At 52.8% G+C, this 18,944-nt stretch overlaps 7 protein-coding genes across 7 annotated transcripts; 3 read left to right on the forward strand and 4 right to left on the reverse strand.

Moving 5' to 3' along the window:
• Positions 1–2,422: 2,422 nt before the first annotated feature.
• Positions 2,423–3,089, reverse strand: QC762_209130 (uncharacterized protein; the record flags this gene model as incomplete). The annotated part of the gene is made up of 2 exons (XM_062887816.1): positions 2,423–2,469; positions 2,522–3,089. 2 exons carry the CDS (start codon positions 3,087–3,089, stop codon positions 2,423–2,425), a joined length of 615 nt encoding a protein of 204 aa, XP_062745982.1.
• A 745-nt stretch (positions 3,090–3,834) lies between these two features.
• QC762_209140 (uncharacterized protein) lies at positions 3,835–5,166 on the forward strand (the record flags this gene model as incomplete). Its single annotated transcript, XM_062887817.1, has 2 exons — positions 3,835–3,867; positions 3,895–5,166. The coding sequence occupies 2 exons, from the start codon at positions 3,835–3,837 to the stop codon at positions 5,164–5,166; spliced, it is 1,305 nt and encodes a 434-aa protein (XP_062745983.1).
• A 1,654-nt stretch (positions 5,167–6,820) lies between these two features.
• cwf16 (Pre-mRNA-splicing factor cwf16) lies at positions 6,821–10,366 on the reverse strand (the record flags this gene model as incomplete). The annotated part of the gene is made up of 2 exons (XM_062887819.1): positions 6,821–9,105; positions 9,434–10,366. The coding sequence occupies 2 exons, from the start codon at positions 10,364–10,366 to the stop codon at positions 9,097–9,099; spliced, it is 942 nt and encodes a 313-aa protein (XP_062745984.1). The 3' UTR covers positions 6,821–9,096.
• QC762_209145 (uncharacterized protein) lies at positions 8,344–8,595 on the forward strand (the record flags this gene model as incomplete). Its single annotated transcript, XM_062887818.1, has 1 exon — positions 8,344–8,595. One exon carries the CDS (start codon positions 8,344–8,346, stop codon positions 8,593–8,595), a length of 252 nt encoding a protein of 83 aa, XP_062745985.1.
• A 524-nt stretch (positions 10,367–10,890) lies between the features above and the next one.
• On the reverse strand, positions 10,891–12,966 carry MET12 (methylenetetrahydrofolate reductase 1; the record flags this gene model as incomplete). Its single annotated transcript, XM_062887820.1, has 1 exon — positions 10,891–12,966. One exon carries the CDS (start codon positions 12,964–12,966, stop codon positions 10,891–10,893), a length of 2,076 nt encoding a protein of 691 aa, XP_062745986.1.
• Positions 12,967–14,494: 1,528 nt separating this feature from the next.
• Positions 14,495–16,916, forward strand: QC762_209170 (uncharacterized protein). Its single transcript, XM_062887821.1, has 3 exons — positions 14,495–15,088; positions 15,183–16,001; positions 16,061–16,916. The coding sequence occupies exons 1-3, from the start codon at positions 15,060–15,062 to the stop codon at positions 16,269–16,271; spliced, it is 1,059 nt and encodes a 352-aa protein (XP_062745987.1). The 5' UTR covers positions 14,495–15,059; the 3' UTR covers positions 16,272–16,916.
• Positions 16,917–17,146: 230 nt separating this feature from the next.
• Positions 17,147–18,790, reverse strand: ubp10 (Ubiquitin carboxyl-terminal hydrolase 10; the record flags this gene model as incomplete). The annotated part of the gene is made up of 1 exon (XM_062887822.1): positions 17,147–18,790. The coding sequence occupies one exon, from the start codon at positions 18,788–18,790 to the stop codon at positions 17,147–17,149; it is 1,644 nt and encodes a 547-aa protein (XP_062745988.1).
• Between the last annotated feature and the right edge of the window lie 154 nt (positions 18,791–18,944).

Raw genomic sequence — 18,944 nt, forward strand, 5'->3', positions numbered from 1 at the left:
GTGGGTCCTACAATCACTGGCTACAAACGGCGCGTCATGGTTGTGGTAATCTTTGGTGTGGCTGAATAAAGGCGTAACGAAAATATGGTCGTCTGAGTGTGCTCAACTGGCTAGGTAGAACACAAGGAGATGGCGTAAACCCCTATCGCTCAACAACTGATGATTCCGATGGTGTGAATCACCGCCGACCTGGCCAGCAGGAAAGATAAATATCTCTCCCAACGCACATGCAACTGTGTAGACAACAACCATCATCTACCCATCAATTGCAGCCGCCATGTCCTTGTACTTTTATCTCTTATTGCCTGTTTGGCCCTGTTTGTTGTCCCCAGGATTCACCACCTGGGAGTCATTACTCAGAGTCATCCAGTCAGACACCACGTGTACATCAGCCCGGCCTTGGCCCACCAGTTCAGTTCAGTTCAGACTCATCGCTATCGGATTTTATCCACTGCTCCATGTGCCCACTGACCGTGACCACTTCGTCACACATTTCCCGGTGTGGCCCTTGTCTCCTACATTCGTTATCCGGACCCGCACGAGGAGGTACGCTTTTCTGATGGGGTAGACCTTTAACCTTGTGGCCCCTCGAGCCAAGAAAACGTTGGCGTGGGGGGGGGCAAGCTTGGAGAGGATGTCAAGCCGGGTAACTATCCTCCTGGCCTGTTTTCGGCTCAGGAGCTAGACTTGTTGCGTCAAAAGACGAGCGACATACCGTACGACTGGGATGTTGACTGGGACGATGTGGCGTTTCCGAATGTGCCCTTCACGCTTCACCACTTCACTTTTCCCAGTATTTCCACCCAAGAAGAAGACGTTTCTCTGTTCGGCAAGTCGCTGGCTTTGGCTGGCCGCTTTCACGACTTGGACATCTCCAAGGATCCCGCTTACGATTACATACGTTCAGAGATGCTGGTCAAACAGGAGACCTACTTTCCCCAAGACCAGCAGTGGATTCTTCGAAACTTGACGACAAAACAGTTCGTCCGCTCGGAAGCCATTGCCCTGAAGCCAGAATGCATCCACGGACCCGACATCAGTGTCTTGGGTTTCGGTGAGGTCGTCATGTCGCGTATATGCTGGTCGACATCCTCATTCACTAGTATGAGCGATACGGTCGATATCTCGAGGGGTACATGGGCAGGGCATCGCCTCGACATCACAACGCTCGTGAGACACCGAGACGAGACCAAAGAAGTGGGATGAGCGATGTGAGCGACGAAGTGGCACGAGAGATTGCGGTTATCTGGGAGAGCGAATACGGAGCCGACTGGCGTGAGACCGTCTGTAACGAGTGGTATCGAAAGTACAGAGGATTTCCTGGCCGGGTGCATTAGTATGGGCGCACGCCGTCGCTGAGAGCGAGTACACTAAGGGCTAGACTAGTACTTACATGTTCTTGCCTTCTTTTTCTTGTTTTTTTTCTTCAAGTCTTGGCAACCCCCCCCCCCCCCAAACAAAGACAGTTTGTTTACTTTTAAACCTACACTACTATTTTTTTCATTTCCATAGCAATCAGGCCCGTATTCTCCAGTACGATCACTACGAGGCACTTCCACTGAATATAAAGCCAACTGGGCACCCAGAGACTGAACAATAGGCCTCTGAGATTTCTTCGGATCATGAACTTCTTCGGATCATGAACTTGAAGTTCCAGAGGTTTCCAGACCGCCACAAGTAGGTATTGATGATTTTGCCGAATCAGGATTTTACAACAGTTCCCAGTTCATGTCTAATTAACTCCCGGTCAGCAACCTCCTCCGATAACCCGCTGCCAAAAATCCGGCACGGCATCTTCTTCACACATTGATGTCTCGGACACGGTTCGGACCAAAGCTAGCACACCAGAACAAACCGGTCATTGGACCTTTGCCGACCGGACCGAAACAAAAGTCACTCTCGATCCGGTTTCTGCATCGTGACTGGCGACCAAAAGGGGAAATGGAATGGCATACAGGTTGTCGGATGAGGTTGCTGCCGAAAGGAGGTTCTGAAGATTCCCGACACCGTGGGATGAATATTTGCATTGCATGGACAATGCAATGTGTGTCGTCGATCCGGGGCATTGGGAAATTTGAACTTTGCCATTGTAGATAGATGTTTCCAACTGTTTTGTCCTGGGCAGGCTAACTAACTTCCTGAGAAACCCCGGAGATGATCAAGGGAAGAAATAACTCAACTCCGTCGAGTTGATCACCGAGACAAGACGACATGCCCTCACACCGGTGCTCTTCATCCTCGTCGGATGATGGAATCACGACGGATGGCAAAGGCCATGAAAAGAGACGTAGAAGAAGATAGATACGTCCTGTGGCCCTCTCTGATATCCTGTCTTTCCGAATCAGCCAGACAAAAGCGCCAGTCTCATAAGCACACTCCAGTCTCCCCTTGGGACTTTCAAAGAACCACCGTCCTCTCCAGTTCAAACTCGCTGAACAATCGCAACCATGAAGGTACGTTTGCAGCTCACTGTATATCACTTTCAGTCTATACCAGAAACTAACCCTATCTGTTAGCTCACCTTTCTGACCACCGTCTCCCTCCTCGCGGCGGTCGGGCTCGCTGCTCCCGTGGCACCTGTCTCTCGCCGCTCCCCAGCTGAGTTGGTGCCCAAGTGAGTCAATCGAGACAAACTTTCCTGCTCGTTGCTCGGCCGCATGCTCGCTGCCCGAGGCTTTGAGGTGCCGAAGATGGTGACTGGACATGGGGATGATGAGTAGCATGAGGATGACGAGGGCAGGGATGGAAACGATGGTGGTGGAGGCGATGGTGATGGAGATGGAGGAAATAGTGGTGGTGACGGCGACAACGACAGTGAGAACGGGGATGACGGCGATAACAATGGCGGTGACGGCGGTGAAGATGGCGACAATGGCGACAATGACGGCGACAATGATGGTGGTGACGATGGCGGCGATGGCGATGGCGATAATTCTGGATGCTCTGGTGGAACTGTGGTCGTCTGTGTCGATGCTGAGGTTACGGAAACCGTTGGTTGTCGATGTCTCGGAAACACAAGGCACCGGCGAGGGTGATGGTGATGGAGAGGCAACAACAGAAACCCCATGCACAGACGACACCGGCGCCATAATGGCATGTGTTCAAGTTGACATTCCCGGCGTTGTCACGGCTGATGTCAACGCCGTAGTCCTTCCCTCGGGAACCACAGAAGGGTATGAGGCGGCGGCAGGAGAAGCCGAGTTGTGCGAAGTCGACGGCCTGATAGTTGTGTGCGCTGAAGTTGACCTTCTCGGTATTGATGTTGATGCCACTGTCGTTGTCCTTCCTTCGGAAACCACAGAAAGAGATGTTGGGGCTATTGACGCTCTTGGCCTTGCCATTGTCGATGTAAGCGTTGTCTGAATGAAGTGTGGGTGGGGGTACATTGTGGGAAACGCCAATAAGCCGTCGGAATCGGTCTTGTGCCTTTCTTACCGGCTGTTCTTGTTGATGAAAGGATTCTGGGTGAAAAGCAATGCATTTGTTTTGCTAAAGGATGGTTTGTTGCTTGCCGGCTTTCTGTAGTCTTGTTTTCGGGGGGTCGGACCTAAGTTGAATCCCACGCCATGTAGTTATTTCGTCGCATGGGCTTGTAAGTAGTTTTAATGATACAATTCGAGTCGATTATAAACGATAGAGTTGATTTTTGGGCGGTATAATCTGTTGGAGTTGTGTTGCAATTTGTCAACTGTTAGAGGCCCTCCCTTTGTTTGTCAAGCCATGGGCTCGAGGCACATGGCTTCATTTCTTGATTTTTGCCAGCCTACATGTAATATCACGCCAGCGAGTATGATTAGCACAGATTTAAATGCACAGTTTCTAGTTCATTTTCTAATGCTCATCTCATCGGTTCGGAAGTTTTATCTAGTAAGACCTCTGCCACTTGTCTGACAGCTCTTGGCAGCTGTCATCAGCCAACTGCCTAAACACCCCTCAACACCACATGGCCCCTCCCTGCCATCACCACCGGAGATCACAGGTCAACGATACACGCGGAAAGGTTCACAAACATACCTGGTCACTCTCCTGGTTTCATTACATCGCTTCTCATCTCACTCAGCTTCCTCCCAGCAATCTAATTGCCTTCAAAATGGCACCGATACCCCCACCACACCTCCCTCGTGTCATCACTTACTATCAAACTCACCACACGCCATCCGGCGACCCCATTTCTGTCCTCCCTTTGCTTCAACACTCCCCAGTCCATCTCACTCACCTCATCCTCGCCGCGATTCACATCAACGAGGACCCCAACGCCCTCACCCTAAACGACCACCCCCCCCCCACCCCCGCTTCCAAACCCTATGGGCCGAACTCCGCATCCTCCAAGCCTCCGGCATCAAAGTCCTAGGCATGCTAGGCGGAGCAGCCAAAGGCTCCTTCACCCGCCTCGACTACCCCTCCTCCCACCCCGACTTCGAAAAATACTACGCCCCTCTAGCCGCCCTCATCAAGGAGCAATCCCTCGACGGCCTAGACCTAGACGTAGAAGAGGAAATGACCCTAGGCGGTATCATCCACCTCATCGATCGTCTCCGCTCCGACTTCGGCCCAGACTTTATCATCACTCTCGCCCCCGTGGCAGCAGCATTGCTAAACCATCAACACAACCTCAGCGGGTTCGACTACGAAGCGTTGGAGGTCATGAGGGGCAGGGAGATAAGCTGGTACAACACGCAGTTCTACTGCGGGTGGGGTGACTGCTCCAACCCGGTCATGTACGAGATGCTGCTCGTCAAGGGGTGGGACCCGGAGAAGATTGTGGTCGGGCTGGTGACCAACCCGGAAAACGGAGGTGGGTTCGTCCCCTTTGAGGTGTTGGGAAACGTGATACCTCTGCTGGCGGGGCGGCACCCGAGGTTTGGTGGGGTCATGGGGTGGGAGTACTTCAACAGTTTGCCGGGCGGCAGGGAGAGGCCTTGGGAGTGGGCGGAGCTGATGGGGGGTTACCTGAGGGGTAGGAGGAGCGTGGACGATCAGGGCCTGAAGCAGGCCGAGGAGGATGTCAAGCGACTGAGAGAGAAGGCGGAACAGGAGCGGAAACGAGGAGCGGCGGCGGATTCGGATGGTGAGGACGGGAACGAGGTTCAGGTTCCGGTGCCGAAAGATTTCGAGTATCACTCGGATGGGCTACTGGAGGACGAGGATTCATCACAGCTACCATGAATCCTTGGTCCCGACACAAGGTATCCTGTCTAGGCGGGACAAAATCAGACCACTTTACCCAGATGTGTGCACTCGCAGACAAGCTTAACAGTGCCAAGCAGCATCATCGGCACCAGCCAAGGCAAAGGGGGGAGGAATCTGGAAAACAGGGTCCAAGGTCTTTCAGCCAATCGTAGGTTGCGGCCAGCTGTCCTGTCCCCTTCTTGCTGGGGCTTGGAATTTTGAGTGGTGCGCATTCCAGTACGTACGGGTAGGCTGCCAAGTTTAGGGAAGGCCTCTCTGGGAATGATGGAACAATTATATGTGGATTTAGCTCAAGATCCCAAGAAAGGCTGCAGCATTTCAGGATCGAGGCTGCTAAACTATCCACTACTGTGGGCTCACATGAAAGGTACAGACAGACGGGACGGTCAACAGAGCCGTCGACCACGAACACACTATTTTCGAGTCACATCCATTTTGGCAATCTAAAGCTTTTACAAAATAAACTCGGCCCTCCATGTGTCGCGGCGCTGAACTTGATGTAATGTGCGGTGTGGGACAATAGCTGCGGATGATGCCGGTGGCTGGGCGGGACTGATGATGACGGGATACGTCGTATTTCTTTTGGACATACGTCAACCGTCTGAATGGCGCTGCGTGAGGAGGTCGCGGAGGCTCAACCGTCGCTGTGCCGTCAACGCCACGTACGGGTGCGACGTGATGTAATCTAGGGGTCCATCTGTTGTTGAACAAAGACGTTTTGTTTGTGACGTTCTAGAGACTGATAGAAAAAGAAGCGGAATGCGCCGTTGGATGGTAGTTGGATGGTGGATGGGCCTATGACTCCATTCCATGAGTCGTCGCCGGGAGTTAAAAAAGAGAGGCTGATGTCAAAGCCGGAGCTCTGATGTCAGTTAGTCAGGGCATCGCTGACGATGGTTACAGCCGCTGCCAAAACACTCGGTGAAATTGGCGCGTGTTAGACCGAGCGACTGCAAAATGAACACTTTTGGTTTCTTTCAGCGAAATGGAAATGATTGTCGTGGCGACTGGTCTGGACCTTTTTTCTGACGGCAGTTTTGGAGCAATTAGATCAGGAACCGTCACAGCTAACAAAGATGTTGACGAGGTCGGAGGACCCTTGGGGTTGATTTGTGGGGGAAAATCGTCAAGCTCTTGCCTGTTTGGTGACTGACAGGGGTGGGAGCTGTGATGTCATCGGCACGATTTGCAGGGGTCTGACGCCTTGCATGCATGCACGAGTGGCGCCAGAATCCGATGTCTCTTTTCCAGCGGATTGTTTTTGCCCTGTGTGCTTGTGAAATCATCGTCAGGCTCAGCGCCGCTTTCTTTCTCTCAAACACAACACGCGAAGCAACACTGCTATGTGTTCCTCCCGCCACATCATCACATCATAGGCCTTTGCCTCCTGTCACCGCCTGTTGTGAGCCAATTTACCCATCCCTAGCTCACGCATGCTAAGCCGCTTTTGCAATGACCTCCGTCCGGCGTGCCGGCGCAAGATTTCGCGCTTGGCAATTAGGACCCCGTGTGGTCTCGCCTTGACTAATTGAATGGGAATTTCAACGTGCCGTCTCTAGACTGGACTCTGAATGGCCTCAGTGGGATGGGCAAACATGAGAATGCCATGTTTTGCTCCCCCCCGTGCTGCCACTGTGCCAACTTTTCCCCTGTCCAAGCGTCGTTTTCCTCGGCCATTGGCTCACCATACCCCCTTACCCCCTCTTGCTGCATGCAGGGCAGAGACATATCAGGTACCTTGGCTTCAATAGCAGTGGAAAAGATATTGCTCACATGAGTACATCAACAACTTCTCCTAACGTTGGCCGAGTACAGATACCTTTCGCGAGATGAGGTTAGGGAATAGCTATCGGTACTCTGCATGAGCCTTGCAGACCGGAACAACAAGCATTCATGGTTCGGGGGCCCGCTTTTGTCTTGTCCAACCACTGACATCATTTCAAACCGTCATCCTTTTTGTTGCGGAGGGTGGGTGAGACTGCTGATCCCATCTCTCGCTTGCCTTGGCCACCGACGCGGACTTCCTCGTCATGTACCCAGGACTCTCTCTTCGTCAGTGCTGTCTCTCTGGCACCACTGAAACGCCGTCTCCCACGGCTTTAGTCGTCACATCTCGCCTCCGTTATCTCACCCCCCAACTCTATGATCAGCAGGGTCTTGCCTTTCCTGGCTCCCGCTGTCTTCCCCCATCCACCCAACTTCTTCCGTTTTCCGTCATTCATCCTCTCACTGCGTAGTTGCCGCCGCGCTTCACTAACAGGCTGGGGACACCAAGTCGATGCTGTGGCACTGATCTAAGACAGGTCGGCCAGCCGCGCTGAGCAATTGTTCTGTGGTAACACACAGCCGGCCAAAGTTTACGTCGAGTGAATCCGGCGTAAACGGGAAGACATGTTCAGTCCCTGAGTGATGGGTTCAAACGGTCATAAGCTACGCCATAACTGGCAGCCGTCCTACGTCTGTCATGGTCACCCCCATGTTCAAACGGCGCTCATCACCGCTGATCGGTCATAGGTTTGGGGGTAAGCTTGCATCTGAGGGTAGCAGCACTATCCTCTTCCACCTATGAGGTGGTGAGAGAGACGGGCCCCCTTCTTGTCGTGCCTTTGTGAGATTGGTTCCGGCGGGTGGTGGTGTGCGAGGATCATGGTGACGATGGGTGTGAGACCTCTCTTGTCCCGACTGCTCTCTCTGAGGGTCCCTGCCCGTCCCCCGCGTGGACCCCTTCCGCTTGTCAATCTGCCCTTCGAACTTTCCCCCCTCCCCCGTCCCCACACCACTCGTACCCCTTCCCACACAAAAAGTGCCATTGATTACCACCCGGCCCCACCAAATCTCGCCTTAATCAAATACACTCCAAGCACCTACAAGCCAAGCTCTCCGTTATAAAGTCTGGCGACCCCTCCCCTCCGTTTCCTTGTTTTTTTTCTTTCCGCATCTTAGTCACAGACTAATAAACACAATCAACTCTTGGCTGCTGAAGCCTGACAAACAATAACCGCAAACTTCTTCTCTTTGTCGGCGTTTTCCTTTTGAGTAGCTCTCCTGCAGTCTCTCATCTCTTGCAAAAAGTTTCAACGTGAGCGGCACTATCATCACCATCATCAACTCTCCAAAAAAATCATCACCACCCACAAAGACATAACCCGCACCATGCCCACCACCCAAAACGCCTCTTACTCCGTCGGCCTCGCCATGTCACCCCCACCACCCAGCGACCTCGGCAGCTACGCCCGCTCCATGCACCAACACACCAAGCGCCAGATGGACTCCATCTCCCAGGCTCCCACCTCTCCCGAGAGGCGCTCCCCAAGCCAGAGCAACGACCGCTCCTCGGGCACAAACAGTATGCCCAACGGCGTATCGAACCAGAGGAGAAACCCAGGCGATTACAACTACCAGTAAATCAGTTGTGACGCATCATTGCCGTGAGGGAGAAAGAAATAAGCGTGAAAATCTCTTCATTTCTTCGTTTTCTATCGGGCTGGGAAGAGAAGAGGAAAAAGCGTAACAACCATTCTTCAGCATCGGGTTTCTTTTCTTCTGGGCCGGGGAAAACATGACGTTGGTTGTTACACATGACACATATCTACTAGGATGTGTGTGGTTTCGGAATGGATATGATATGGGGCGTACACGAGTTGGGGAAAAAATGGTTTTCGGTTGTCTTCTCCCTTCTCTTCTCGAATACTTGCATATCTGGGTCTTTTTTTTTTTGGCAGGTCGTCCTTTTTTTGCTCATCACCTCTCGTTTCTGTTGCGAGCATGGCGTTTAATGGGCTGGGAATATCGGTGGGGATTAAGCAATGATTTTCCCTGGAGTTGTCGGTTTGCGAATACGCTCTCGATAGATGAATTTCGTTCTCTGTTCTGAGCATGAATTGATGATGGAGGTGGGCTGGTACATCAAAGTATCTAGTACGCATAAGCAATCAATATGTTAATTCTCGGTCAATTCTTTGGCTGGGATAATCTCGACTCACTTTGTTCTTTTTTTAATGTGAATTTCACAGTGAATCAATTATTAGTGTAACGGATGCGCTGATTCTGTAGCCGGTTTTCCTAGCCAACTTTGTAAGCACACCGTGAGCTCTATCTAACCTGTTTCCCTGGGTGGTACCATTCTCTATCTCACTTCCGCTCGTCATGTAAAAGTGTGCTGTGTGCCGGTAAAATAATTATTCCTCTCATTACCCCATCGGTTGATATGGCAGGGTGCCGCTCATATGCAACTTCAAGCCACCTTCTTCTTCTTGATCCCTAATAGCGCGGCGTGGTCCTTTTTCCTCTTAACCACCCTCTTAAAACTCGGCGGTGGCATATCCGTCGTATCGGTCCCCGCTGTCGTCGCAGCTGCTGTCGCAGCTGCCGTCGTCGCAGGTTTAATCCCCTCACTCAACGACAAGCTTGGCCCCCCATTACTCCCGTCCACCCCCTTCTCCTCCTCTTCCGGCTCCTCCACAATCTCCTCCAACATCTCCTGCCTCCTCGCAAACTGAAACGCCCTCCTCGCCGCCTCAGCATCCTCCTCCTCCTGCCTCCTCCTCTCTTTTTCCTCCTCCGTCTCCTTACTCACCAACCCCTCCAACAAATCCACCCCCTCACTCTTCGCCTTCTCCAACCTCGCATTCCGACTCCTAATCTCATCCAACGCGTCCGCCACCGCCATCTCCCTCTTCGCATCCTCCGTTTTCTGCTCCAACTCAGCCATAGCATTCTTCTCCTCCTCCCCCGCCGCCTCCGCCATTTCCCGTTCCAACCGATCCAACCTCTGCTCATCCGTCTCATCTTCCCCATCCCCATTGTCCCCATCATCCAACCCCCTCTTCCACGGATCCGTGTTCCTCTTGGCCCCCTGCTCAACAGTATAATCCTGATTCTTGGGATCAGTCTTGAACACAATCTCCGCCGAGCACCTCGTGCACCGGATGTAAAACCGGTAAATCTGTATAGACAAGTACTTTTCGTCTGGTCGGGTTTCTTTGCGCGCGTTGAATTTGCGGCCGCGGTACATGTACTCCCCGCAGGCGGTGCAGCGCATGCTGAACGGGGCCATCAGGCGCACGACTTGGACCTTGGGGGTGTTGGCCGCGGATTTGGGCTTGCGGGTTCGCCCTACGAGGGAGGGGTCAAAGTCGGGGGGGTAGTATTTGGAGAGGACTTTGCGTTCGGACATTGCGGCGGCGGTGGTGGTGGTTTAATCGGGGGTGGCTTGTCGGGTTGTGAGTGGTTTTCGGCGAGAGGATGTGAAGAAGGATTTCGAAGTCGAATGGTGGTGCGACGCGTAAGAAGTCGAAAAATTCGGGATGCGACTGCTGGGTTGGGAAAGTATAGAGTTGTCGGCTGCGGTCGGTTGTGGTTGGATGTGCAATTAAGGTGCTGGTGCCACATTGAGGCTGAAAAAGGGGCGCCACTCTCGCTGGGAGTGCAGGGATCAAGGCGACAAGGGTCGGGTGATATGGGTTAGGGTTGACAAAGCACTTCGCTCACAAACATTACATGGATCATGGTAAGCAATCGGCTGAGGAACCTCAGGGTTCAACTTCACGCTATATATCGTCATCTCCGTTCTGATTGCTTCTCAGTGTCACATTCGCCTTCAGATATCTCTCTGTACCCAATACGCGCTTTTGGTTGCATGGCCTTCATCTCATCATCAACCATCCCATTTCATTCCTCCACCTCCCAATTCCACGCCATCTAGTTCAGCAGCACCCTCCAAATGGCATCGCTATCGATGAAGTCATGGTGAATAATGTTCACCAACCATGAATCACCCCTAATCTTTTCAAGCAGCTTTTCACTCTCCGACCCCTTCCCATAAATCTTGGCCCATTCTCCCCAGATCCCAAACGCCTCCTCGCTCCAGGCCCGGAAACTGACTTCTTCAATAATCGTGGGCGTGACAATCTCCTTGCCGGGGAAAACACCCCACGTCACGGCATTGGTGCTGGCCTCCTTCTCCCCCTCTGCCTCCAACGAGCCAGCGGCATCCGAGCTGACAAAGTCACCGGCGGCGTTGATGGCATAGAAACATACATCGTCCTTCAAGTCTGGGTGCCTAAGTTTTTGTTCGAGCACCTTCCAGTCCGCCGACGGAATGAAGAACTCGACAAATGCCTTTTGAAAGACGAACCCGTTTGCCGGTCCCCATCCAAAGGTGGGATCACTGGACCGAAGGCCGTTAACCGCCGGCTGCGAGGCCAACGACCACCAGCCCTTGGAGTTGAGCTTGATGAGCTGGTCACGAATCTTGTCGGTTTCCGGGCTGAATCCTTCTTCGCTCCACGGAATGGTTGTGAGCTCGCCCTTGAGGTGGCGGATAAAGACGTTGTTGATGTCCTCGGTCGTCCTTGGAGTGCCCCAGATCCGAAGCGCCTGGGCCACCGTAACGTGCAGGCTTACACCGTAGCCGTCGATTTGACCGTAGGCGGGAGACCGAGCATCGCCCCATCTGCCGTTGGGGAAGTCATCCCACGTGGCTTCGCGGCCTAGTACGCCTTCGCCCTCTGAAATAGCCAGTGTGTTAGCGCGGGAATTGATGGGTTCTGCCGGAATGCTAGCCTCCTGTGCTGTCGCTTCCCAGTCGGGATAGGATGTGGATCGACCCTGGATAATAACCCGATCCCTGGGATCAGAGCCAATCGAGCCCTTTCGTCTTCCATCATCGGGGACGGATCCGTTGATGCGAAGAAGTCGAATGTCCGGTAGAGGGTTGTGTCTCACAGCGGACTGAAGCTCTTCCTCCTCTGGAGTTTCGGGATGGATCAACCCTGTTCTTTCGACAATGAACGATACTGCCTTTTCCAGGTTGAGCGTGTAAAAGTGAAAGCCCTTGGGACCCTCGGCCGTCCTGCCCTTGATCTCCTTGATCTGCTCCACCAGTTCGCTGACAATATCCACCCCCACCTCCTTGACTCTTTCATCGTCACCCCTGACGGCCTCCAGACGGTCCATGAGCGCATCGGGTATCTTGGCGTGGCTGAGCTTTGTCGTCCTTTTGATCATTTGATAACTCTGGATAGGCATAAGACCAGGGATAATCACGATATCCTTGAATGTACCGCTTGGATGCTCCCGAAGAGTCTTCTCGAAATGATCGTACGCTGCAATGTCGAAGAACAACTGTGTCATGAGAAAATCGGCTCCGGCCTGCACCTTCTCGACGAGATAAGGAAGGTCATGCTCCAGGCTCTGACCGAGGGGATGGCTTTCATCGGCATGGCCTTCCGGATAGGCGGCAACACCAATGCAGAAGTAATCGCCGTGAGTCTTGCGGATATAACGAACGAGGTCGACGGCCCAATGGAACTCTTCCTCTTCGTCATCGTCGGTCTGTGGCTCGTTGCTATCACGGTACTCGGCTCTTCTTGGCGGGTCGCCCCTGAGGGCGAGGATATTGCGAATACCCAAAGCCTTTGCGTCCTCCAATGTCTTATCTATCAGCTTCCGGCTCATGTTGGTGCAGGTAAGATGCAGACATGTTGTCAGGCCCAGCTCCCGCTGGCAGATCTCGGCGAGCTCGAGGGACTTGGTTGCTGTAGAACCGCCGGCGCCCCAGGTAACGTTGACAAAGAGTGGTCGCAGGGCCCTCGCCATCCGATCGAGCCGGTCACGGAGGTTGGAGAAACCCATGGCCGTCTTGGGCGGGAAGAATTCGAGGGAGCAGTAGTTCGTCTCGGCGGGCAAAGCCGCAATCTTGTCTGTGATTTTGTCCATGGCGTGGTTCTTGCCAGCCTCTACAGGCAGTTCCAAACTGGGAAGAAATTCACCCATTGGGGTTGAAAGGGGAGATGGATGGCGGGCAGCTGTGTGCTCTGACAATAATAAGGAGGGGCGGGAGCTCCTGGGTGGCTTCGGCGAATGCTCGGAGAAGGAGAACCGCTACACAAAAGATTGGATGAAAGTGGCTGCTCGGTGCGCTGGAGGGTTCGATCCCTGCTGGGAATGCTAGGAATGTATTCGAGAAGCGGACGGTTCCTGATTCGATGTTTGTTGGCCCAGTTACTCGACTACGAGCTCCTTTTCAATGTTGCTTCTAGCAAGAATTTCCCGTGGTCAAGGTGCACTGTTTCATTCCAGCGGCGACTAGTCAACCCCACCTTTTACGTAGGTGACGTGGGGTACAAGCAAACCTCCTTCCCGCGATCGCAACGCCTGTCAGAATGTGGGGTTTCTATCACTCTGGGCGCCTCGGTGAGACAGCCAACCACATCGGCAGTTAGTTTAGGTGCGAGGAGGCATAGTGATTGGTGAAGGTCTGTCATGTGGTCGTGTACCCGGATCTGAATTACACGTCCCCCACTTCCAATTATCGATCGGATGAGAACGTGCTCTAATATTTACCATTGAGAATCCCCAGGAGGACCCAGGAGGACTGTATTGAAGCTGACTATGGGATATATACGTGGGGGGGCCTAGGGAGAACATGGCATTGCGGCTTTACCAGCTAATTGTCTGACATGTGCTTCGATGCCGAGTCTTGGTTGAGACATTGTACGTGTCAAGTTGAGTTCTTTGCAAACCTATACCTGTATCAGCAATAAAAGCGTTAGCTCAACAGCCTGGCAGAGCCTGCGGGATGACAGCATGTGGTGTTCAGATATTCAGGAATTGCCATGGTATCGTCACCCTAAACACACGGCACTGCTGAACCTCTATCTACGATGTAAATAGAGGCTCGACCGTTGTTGAGTAGGTTTACCGGATTGTTTAATTGTCATCAGGATTAAAAAAAAAAAACAGAGCCAGACACGTAGAGCAATCGACGTACCAATTGAAAGTCGAGAGCGAGCGTGTGTAACAAATATATATATGAGGGAGAATCCAAGGTTATCAAATCTGGTCTACGTGGCAGCAACTTAAAAGACAAGTGAGAAAAAGAATGTCTAGTGCTTCAGGTCATCACCGCATCATGGAACCGCGCAATTAAGGGGCACTCGTGACGATGGTTTTAAACAAGGGCTTCGTAGAGTTAATCTCGACTCGGCAACTGAGATCGCCAACAGCATGGGGTGCGTGGTGATGTTGGTGATGTATTCACAGTTGATGGTCTTTGTGGAAGAGAAGAAAAGAGAATGTTAAAATTGGCGGCGCGAAATTTTTCTTTGTACGAGACTCGACTGGCGAGGTTCTGGTGGGGTTCTTTGTGCCGGCTGTCACCGCCCGTAACGTTCTGGTGGTCGGCCTGGTTTTGGTGCTCCCGGCACGGTGGCAGTGGTGGTGGGCTGCTTTTGCCGGCCAGTCATGTTTTTTTGGCACTAAAATGTGGTGGAGACGTCGCGAAGACCCGCCACAGTGCACTGCCTGTTGCTTTGGGGCCCTCTCAAGATTTGTTCTTTTCCACCATTGTTCGAGAACTGAGAAAACGGCTTCTGACATCCCACCACGCTTCCCTGATGCTCTAAAACCCTGCCGCCCAACCTTCAACCTTCACGCATACCTTAATAATAGGATATTCTCGTGAGAACATCGCCCAGACATCCATCCCGCCACTGACGCCAACTGCCACCCACCACCACCCATCAAACCGCACCACCACCTCCAAAGGTCCTCGAGACGAAACAGCCGCCCGCCGTGTTAATCCTCCTCAACCCACACCTGACATCACCCACCTCCCTTTCCGCTCGCCTTCCCGTTCGAATAATACACCACTGTGAGCATCACTGCGCTTTAATCTGAGCACTTGCACTGCAACATTTTGTGCTCTCGGGGCTTCCAATAGTCGCCCTTCGTGTCTGTTGCACCACAGGCCGAACTACACCAGAGGTTGCTGTCGATCATTGAAGGGCGTGGCTGGTGCTTGCTCGCAAGCTGTAGACACTCTTTAGACACCCCCTTTCCCCCTAGTACCGGTTTCCATCTTCTCCATGGAGAACATATGGAGTCGCCGTCCCGGGTGAGTATTTTTTTTTCTTCCATCGTCTTCACTTTGTCCAAGCTGTTCGGCGGGGTCAACCGGAGCTGTCGTGCTAACGTTTTTGGATCACAAGTTCGAGCAAGCTCTCCCTCTCTACTTCCGGCTCCGGTCAGGGCGACAGCCCCTCTGGACGCAACAACTCTTTCAGGCGAATCGGCGGTGATAGCTCTTCGCTCCAGAAAACCAACCCCTTCAGTTCCATAACCACGCCGGGAGGCGGCTTGGCGTCACCTACAGGCGGCGCATCGAATGCCTTCGGCCTAGGATCTGGCGCCTTTGCTTCTTTTGGTTCGGCGAAGACCCCTAAGGCGACTGGAAATCCTTTCGAGTCGTCTTTGGGCGCTGCTGTCAAGACACCCGGTGCGGAGAAATCTGCAAAGGAGGGTGGCTTGGCTGGCAAGTCTGTCGGCCGGGTGGCATCCAACGCCTCCCTGCTTGACTCTGCCAGGACGTCAGGAGCGTCAGTCCACCGGCTGCGTGACAGCTGGGTGTTCTGGTTTCGCCCGCCCATCTCCAAGGCGAACGGGTTTATCGAGTATGAGAACACTCTGCACCCAATCGCCTCGGTTGATACAGCCGAGAACTTCTTCGGCGTGTACGGGCACTTGAAGCGGCCGTCAACGCTGCCGCTGGTATCGGACTACCACCTCTTCAAGAAGGGAATCCGGCCAATATGGGAGGACCAGGAGAACAAGGCGGGTGGCAAGTGGGTGGTGCGCCTCAAGAAGGGCGTTGCGGACCGCTATTGGGAGGACCTGCTGTTTGCCATTATTGGCGACCAGTTCGGCGAGGCCAGTGAGGAGGTTTGCGGTATTGTGGTGAGCATCCGTAACGGGGAGGACATCCTCAGCATCTGGACTCGTTCGAGTGGACAGCGGGTCCTGAAGCTCCGGTAAGTTTATATTTCTTGACAAGCTACATTGTTGCATCCTACTTATTCTGTCGTCACAGCGAAACTATGCGCCGAGTCCTGTCGATGCCAAATGACACCAAAATCGAGTTCAAGAGCCACGACACCAGCATCCAGCAGCGCACTGCTATTGAAGAGTCCCGGCGGGAGAAGGCGGCGAACAATCACCACGGTGACAAGCGCAACAACAAGCAGCAACATTATCAGCAGCAGTTGCAGCAGTCGAATGACGAACAGCAGAAGAACTTATAAGTACAGCCCTTTTGCAACCTTATGTAGCGAAGCGAGCGCGGCCCCGGGTCCCATCCTAGCGTATTATGATGGCCTACCGAAGAGAAATCCCAAAAGAATTCCGTCCGTGGACAAAAAAGATTTCCAGGCGTTGTTGTGTGTGTGTTTTCTCTTTCTCTTTCTCTCTTTACCATCTCTATGTCCTGTGTGTAACAACATCATTTCCGGTTTTGTCTTTTTCATCGAGCAAGCATTGTTTTTTGACAGTCATTTTTCTCAACTCGCCGTTTTCTCCTTCTGTTTGGACTTGTAGCAGTAGCAGGCAGGGATGATTGGTGTGGGCGGTGTCAGCTGTGATTTTCCACCTGGTGTGTGGGAGGGAACGGTCAGGGCGAAAAAGGGAGAGCGGGTGGGTGGTGAATGCTGTGGGTTCAATGGTTGAAATGTGCGAAATGACTTTTGGGATATTTGGGAAGGGGGCGGGGGAAATTGTCGGGAAATGAATGGGTTGGGTTCATCATGCTTCGAGGGATCAAGGCGTGCAGCGCGTGATTTAGCGACTTCGCAAAGGCAGGAAAAGAAATATTTTGAAGTATGGGCTTCGTCATGTATGTTGCTGCTAGTGTTATTGCTGACAGGAAATATATGCTGTTGTCTTATCAGTAAGTGTCGGGTACGTCAACCGCCGATGATAACCGTCAGGTACTAGTTCTCATCCACATGTTAAAGTGTTTGGGAGTTGAATTTCTCTATGCAATTTTTATGTGCTACAATTTCCCATGTTTGCTGCGTTTCCTAGCTTTTTAACTGCTTCCGTACTGTAATCTGGTATCATCAATTATCTTTTACACCGTACCATTCAACCCCAACCTCTCCATCCCCCTCACCACTCCTAGTCACGCCATCCTCCCCTTCCCCTTCCCATTACTTCCCCCCTGCACCCTAGGCCTATCCCTCCTCTCCCAAACCTGCAAATACGTCTCCCCCAGATAAAGCAGCTCCTCCCTAATCTTCTCCACAAACAAATCCTGCGCCACCACCCACTCCCCATCCCGGCTCTTATCCCTCAGCTGCACCTTCCACGTCTTTTTTTCCTCCCCCACCGCGCTATCCGCCACATCCTCCTTCTGCCTCACCGCCTCGTGCACCACATTCGCGACCAAATCATACCATATCGGCTCCCCCGGCTGGCAGTGACTAGGATCAGGCTCAACATACGGCCCGACATCCAAATTCCTCGCGTCAAACGTCACAATCGTCGGGTTGCGCTCAGAGACAAACTTGTTTTTGGAAAAGCGCTTCACATGAAAAACGAGGAACGGCGGGAGGGGGTGCATTAGTCTGTATCGCTTCCGCTGGGCGTTGAGTTCCTGGGCTTTCACGCCGTTGTATTTTGCCAGGAGTAAAGACAGTGGGACTTGAGGAATAATGTTGGCTTCTTGTTCGTCCTGAAACAAAGGCGCGGGAGGGAGGTCCAACGTGAGGAGTAAGAACCGAGAGATGTCCGTTTGGACTTGGGTAGACTCTTCAAACCGTAACCTGTCACTCGCGTCGGCTTTGGCGGTGATGGCTTGGGATTCTACTTTTAGCTTTCCCTGAAAGATGTGCTGGATGGGGGAGGAATGAGGTTTTGTCTTTGAGCCGCCTAGGCCGAGGTGGAGGTTGTTGAGATACCATGATAGGAATTCCACCGGGTCGGACTGGGCCGTGAGGGTGAAGCGCTTGTTGGAGCGGAGGGAGATTTCTTGAAGGAGCTCGTGGGGGGAGACGTGGGATTTGAAGGCGCGAGGGTTCCAGATTTTGCGGAAGAGGATTGAGGTCCGTTTGACGAGCTCGTCGCGTTTGGAGAGGTCTTCTAGAAGGAAATAATTCCGTAGCGGGGAGACGTGGGAGAGGGATTGGACTATGACGTTGAGGTAGTCGTTTTCTTTGATGTTGTTCATTCCTACGAAACCGGGGGTGTATTCTTTCCCGAGGAGGGTTCGGGAGGTGCGAGGTTTGCGATCGAACTCGGCGACTTCTTGTCGGGTGTAGCGCGGATCGGAGACGTATTTGATGTCGTCGAGGGACTTGCTCATGACTTCGTATCCTTCGGGTAACACGTACACCTTTTGGGTGCTCATGTTGATGTAGACGTGGTGGTCCTCGTCGAGCGCGTGGAAATAGGCGTGTGACTTTGGGCCACGGCCTTGGAAGTATTTCCCGCATACTAAGCATGCGTATACGTTGATATTGGACAAGCTGATGGAACACAGCTTTTCGAAATCAAAGTCGAGGACGTTGCGATCGATGGTGTCGAGGTACAAGTCGTCGTAGCCGGCTGTCGGTGCAGCTTGTCTGATGGGCGCCTTTTCCTCCACTTCATCGTCAAAATCATCGCCCTCCTCCTCGTCTTCTATCCGTTGCAGTCCGTTCGTGTGGTTATCATCTCCGTTTGCGCTGGGGGTTAGGCTCTTGGTGTAGTCGTCGAATCTGGACTTCTTGGAGGCTGGTGAGCCTACTAGCTCCTCGAGAGCTTCTGACGCCTGACGCTTCGACATCTCTGTATGTTTGGTGTATTTATGCGACTTGGATGATGGTGCATGCCGTCGGCCGAACGCGAAATGCGCTTGTTGAGGCGTTGATGGACGTTGTCGTGCTTTTTCCCTAAGAGGACCGCGAAGTTGAGCATGGGCCTCAGGTCAATCAATTCAA

This window comes from Podospora pseudocomata (genome assembly GCF_035222375.1).
Source record: "Podospora pseudocomata strain CBS 415.72m chromosome 2 map unlocalized CBS415.72m_2.2, whole genome shotgun sequence".
Classification (NCBI taxonomy): domain Eukaryota; kingdom Fungi; phylum Ascomycota; class Sordariomycetes; order Sordariales; family Podosporaceae; genus Podospora; species Podospora pseudocomata.

What these genes read in the sequence shown, in the direction of transcription:
- QC762_209170 (XM_062887821.1), top strand. Translation starts at nt 15,060, where the DNA reads ATGGAGAACATATGGAGTCGCCGTCCCGG. An exon ending in ATATGGAGTCGCCGTCCCGG is followed by an intron (nt 15,089 to 15,182) that starts GTGAGTATTTTT and finishes TTGGATCACAAG; the next exon opens with TTCGAGCAAGCTCTCCCTCT. An exon ending in CAGCGGGTCCTGAAGCTCCG is followed by an intron (nt 16,002 to 16,060) that starts GTAAGTTTATAT and finishes CTGTCGTCACAG; the next exon opens with CGAAACTATGCGCCGAGTCC.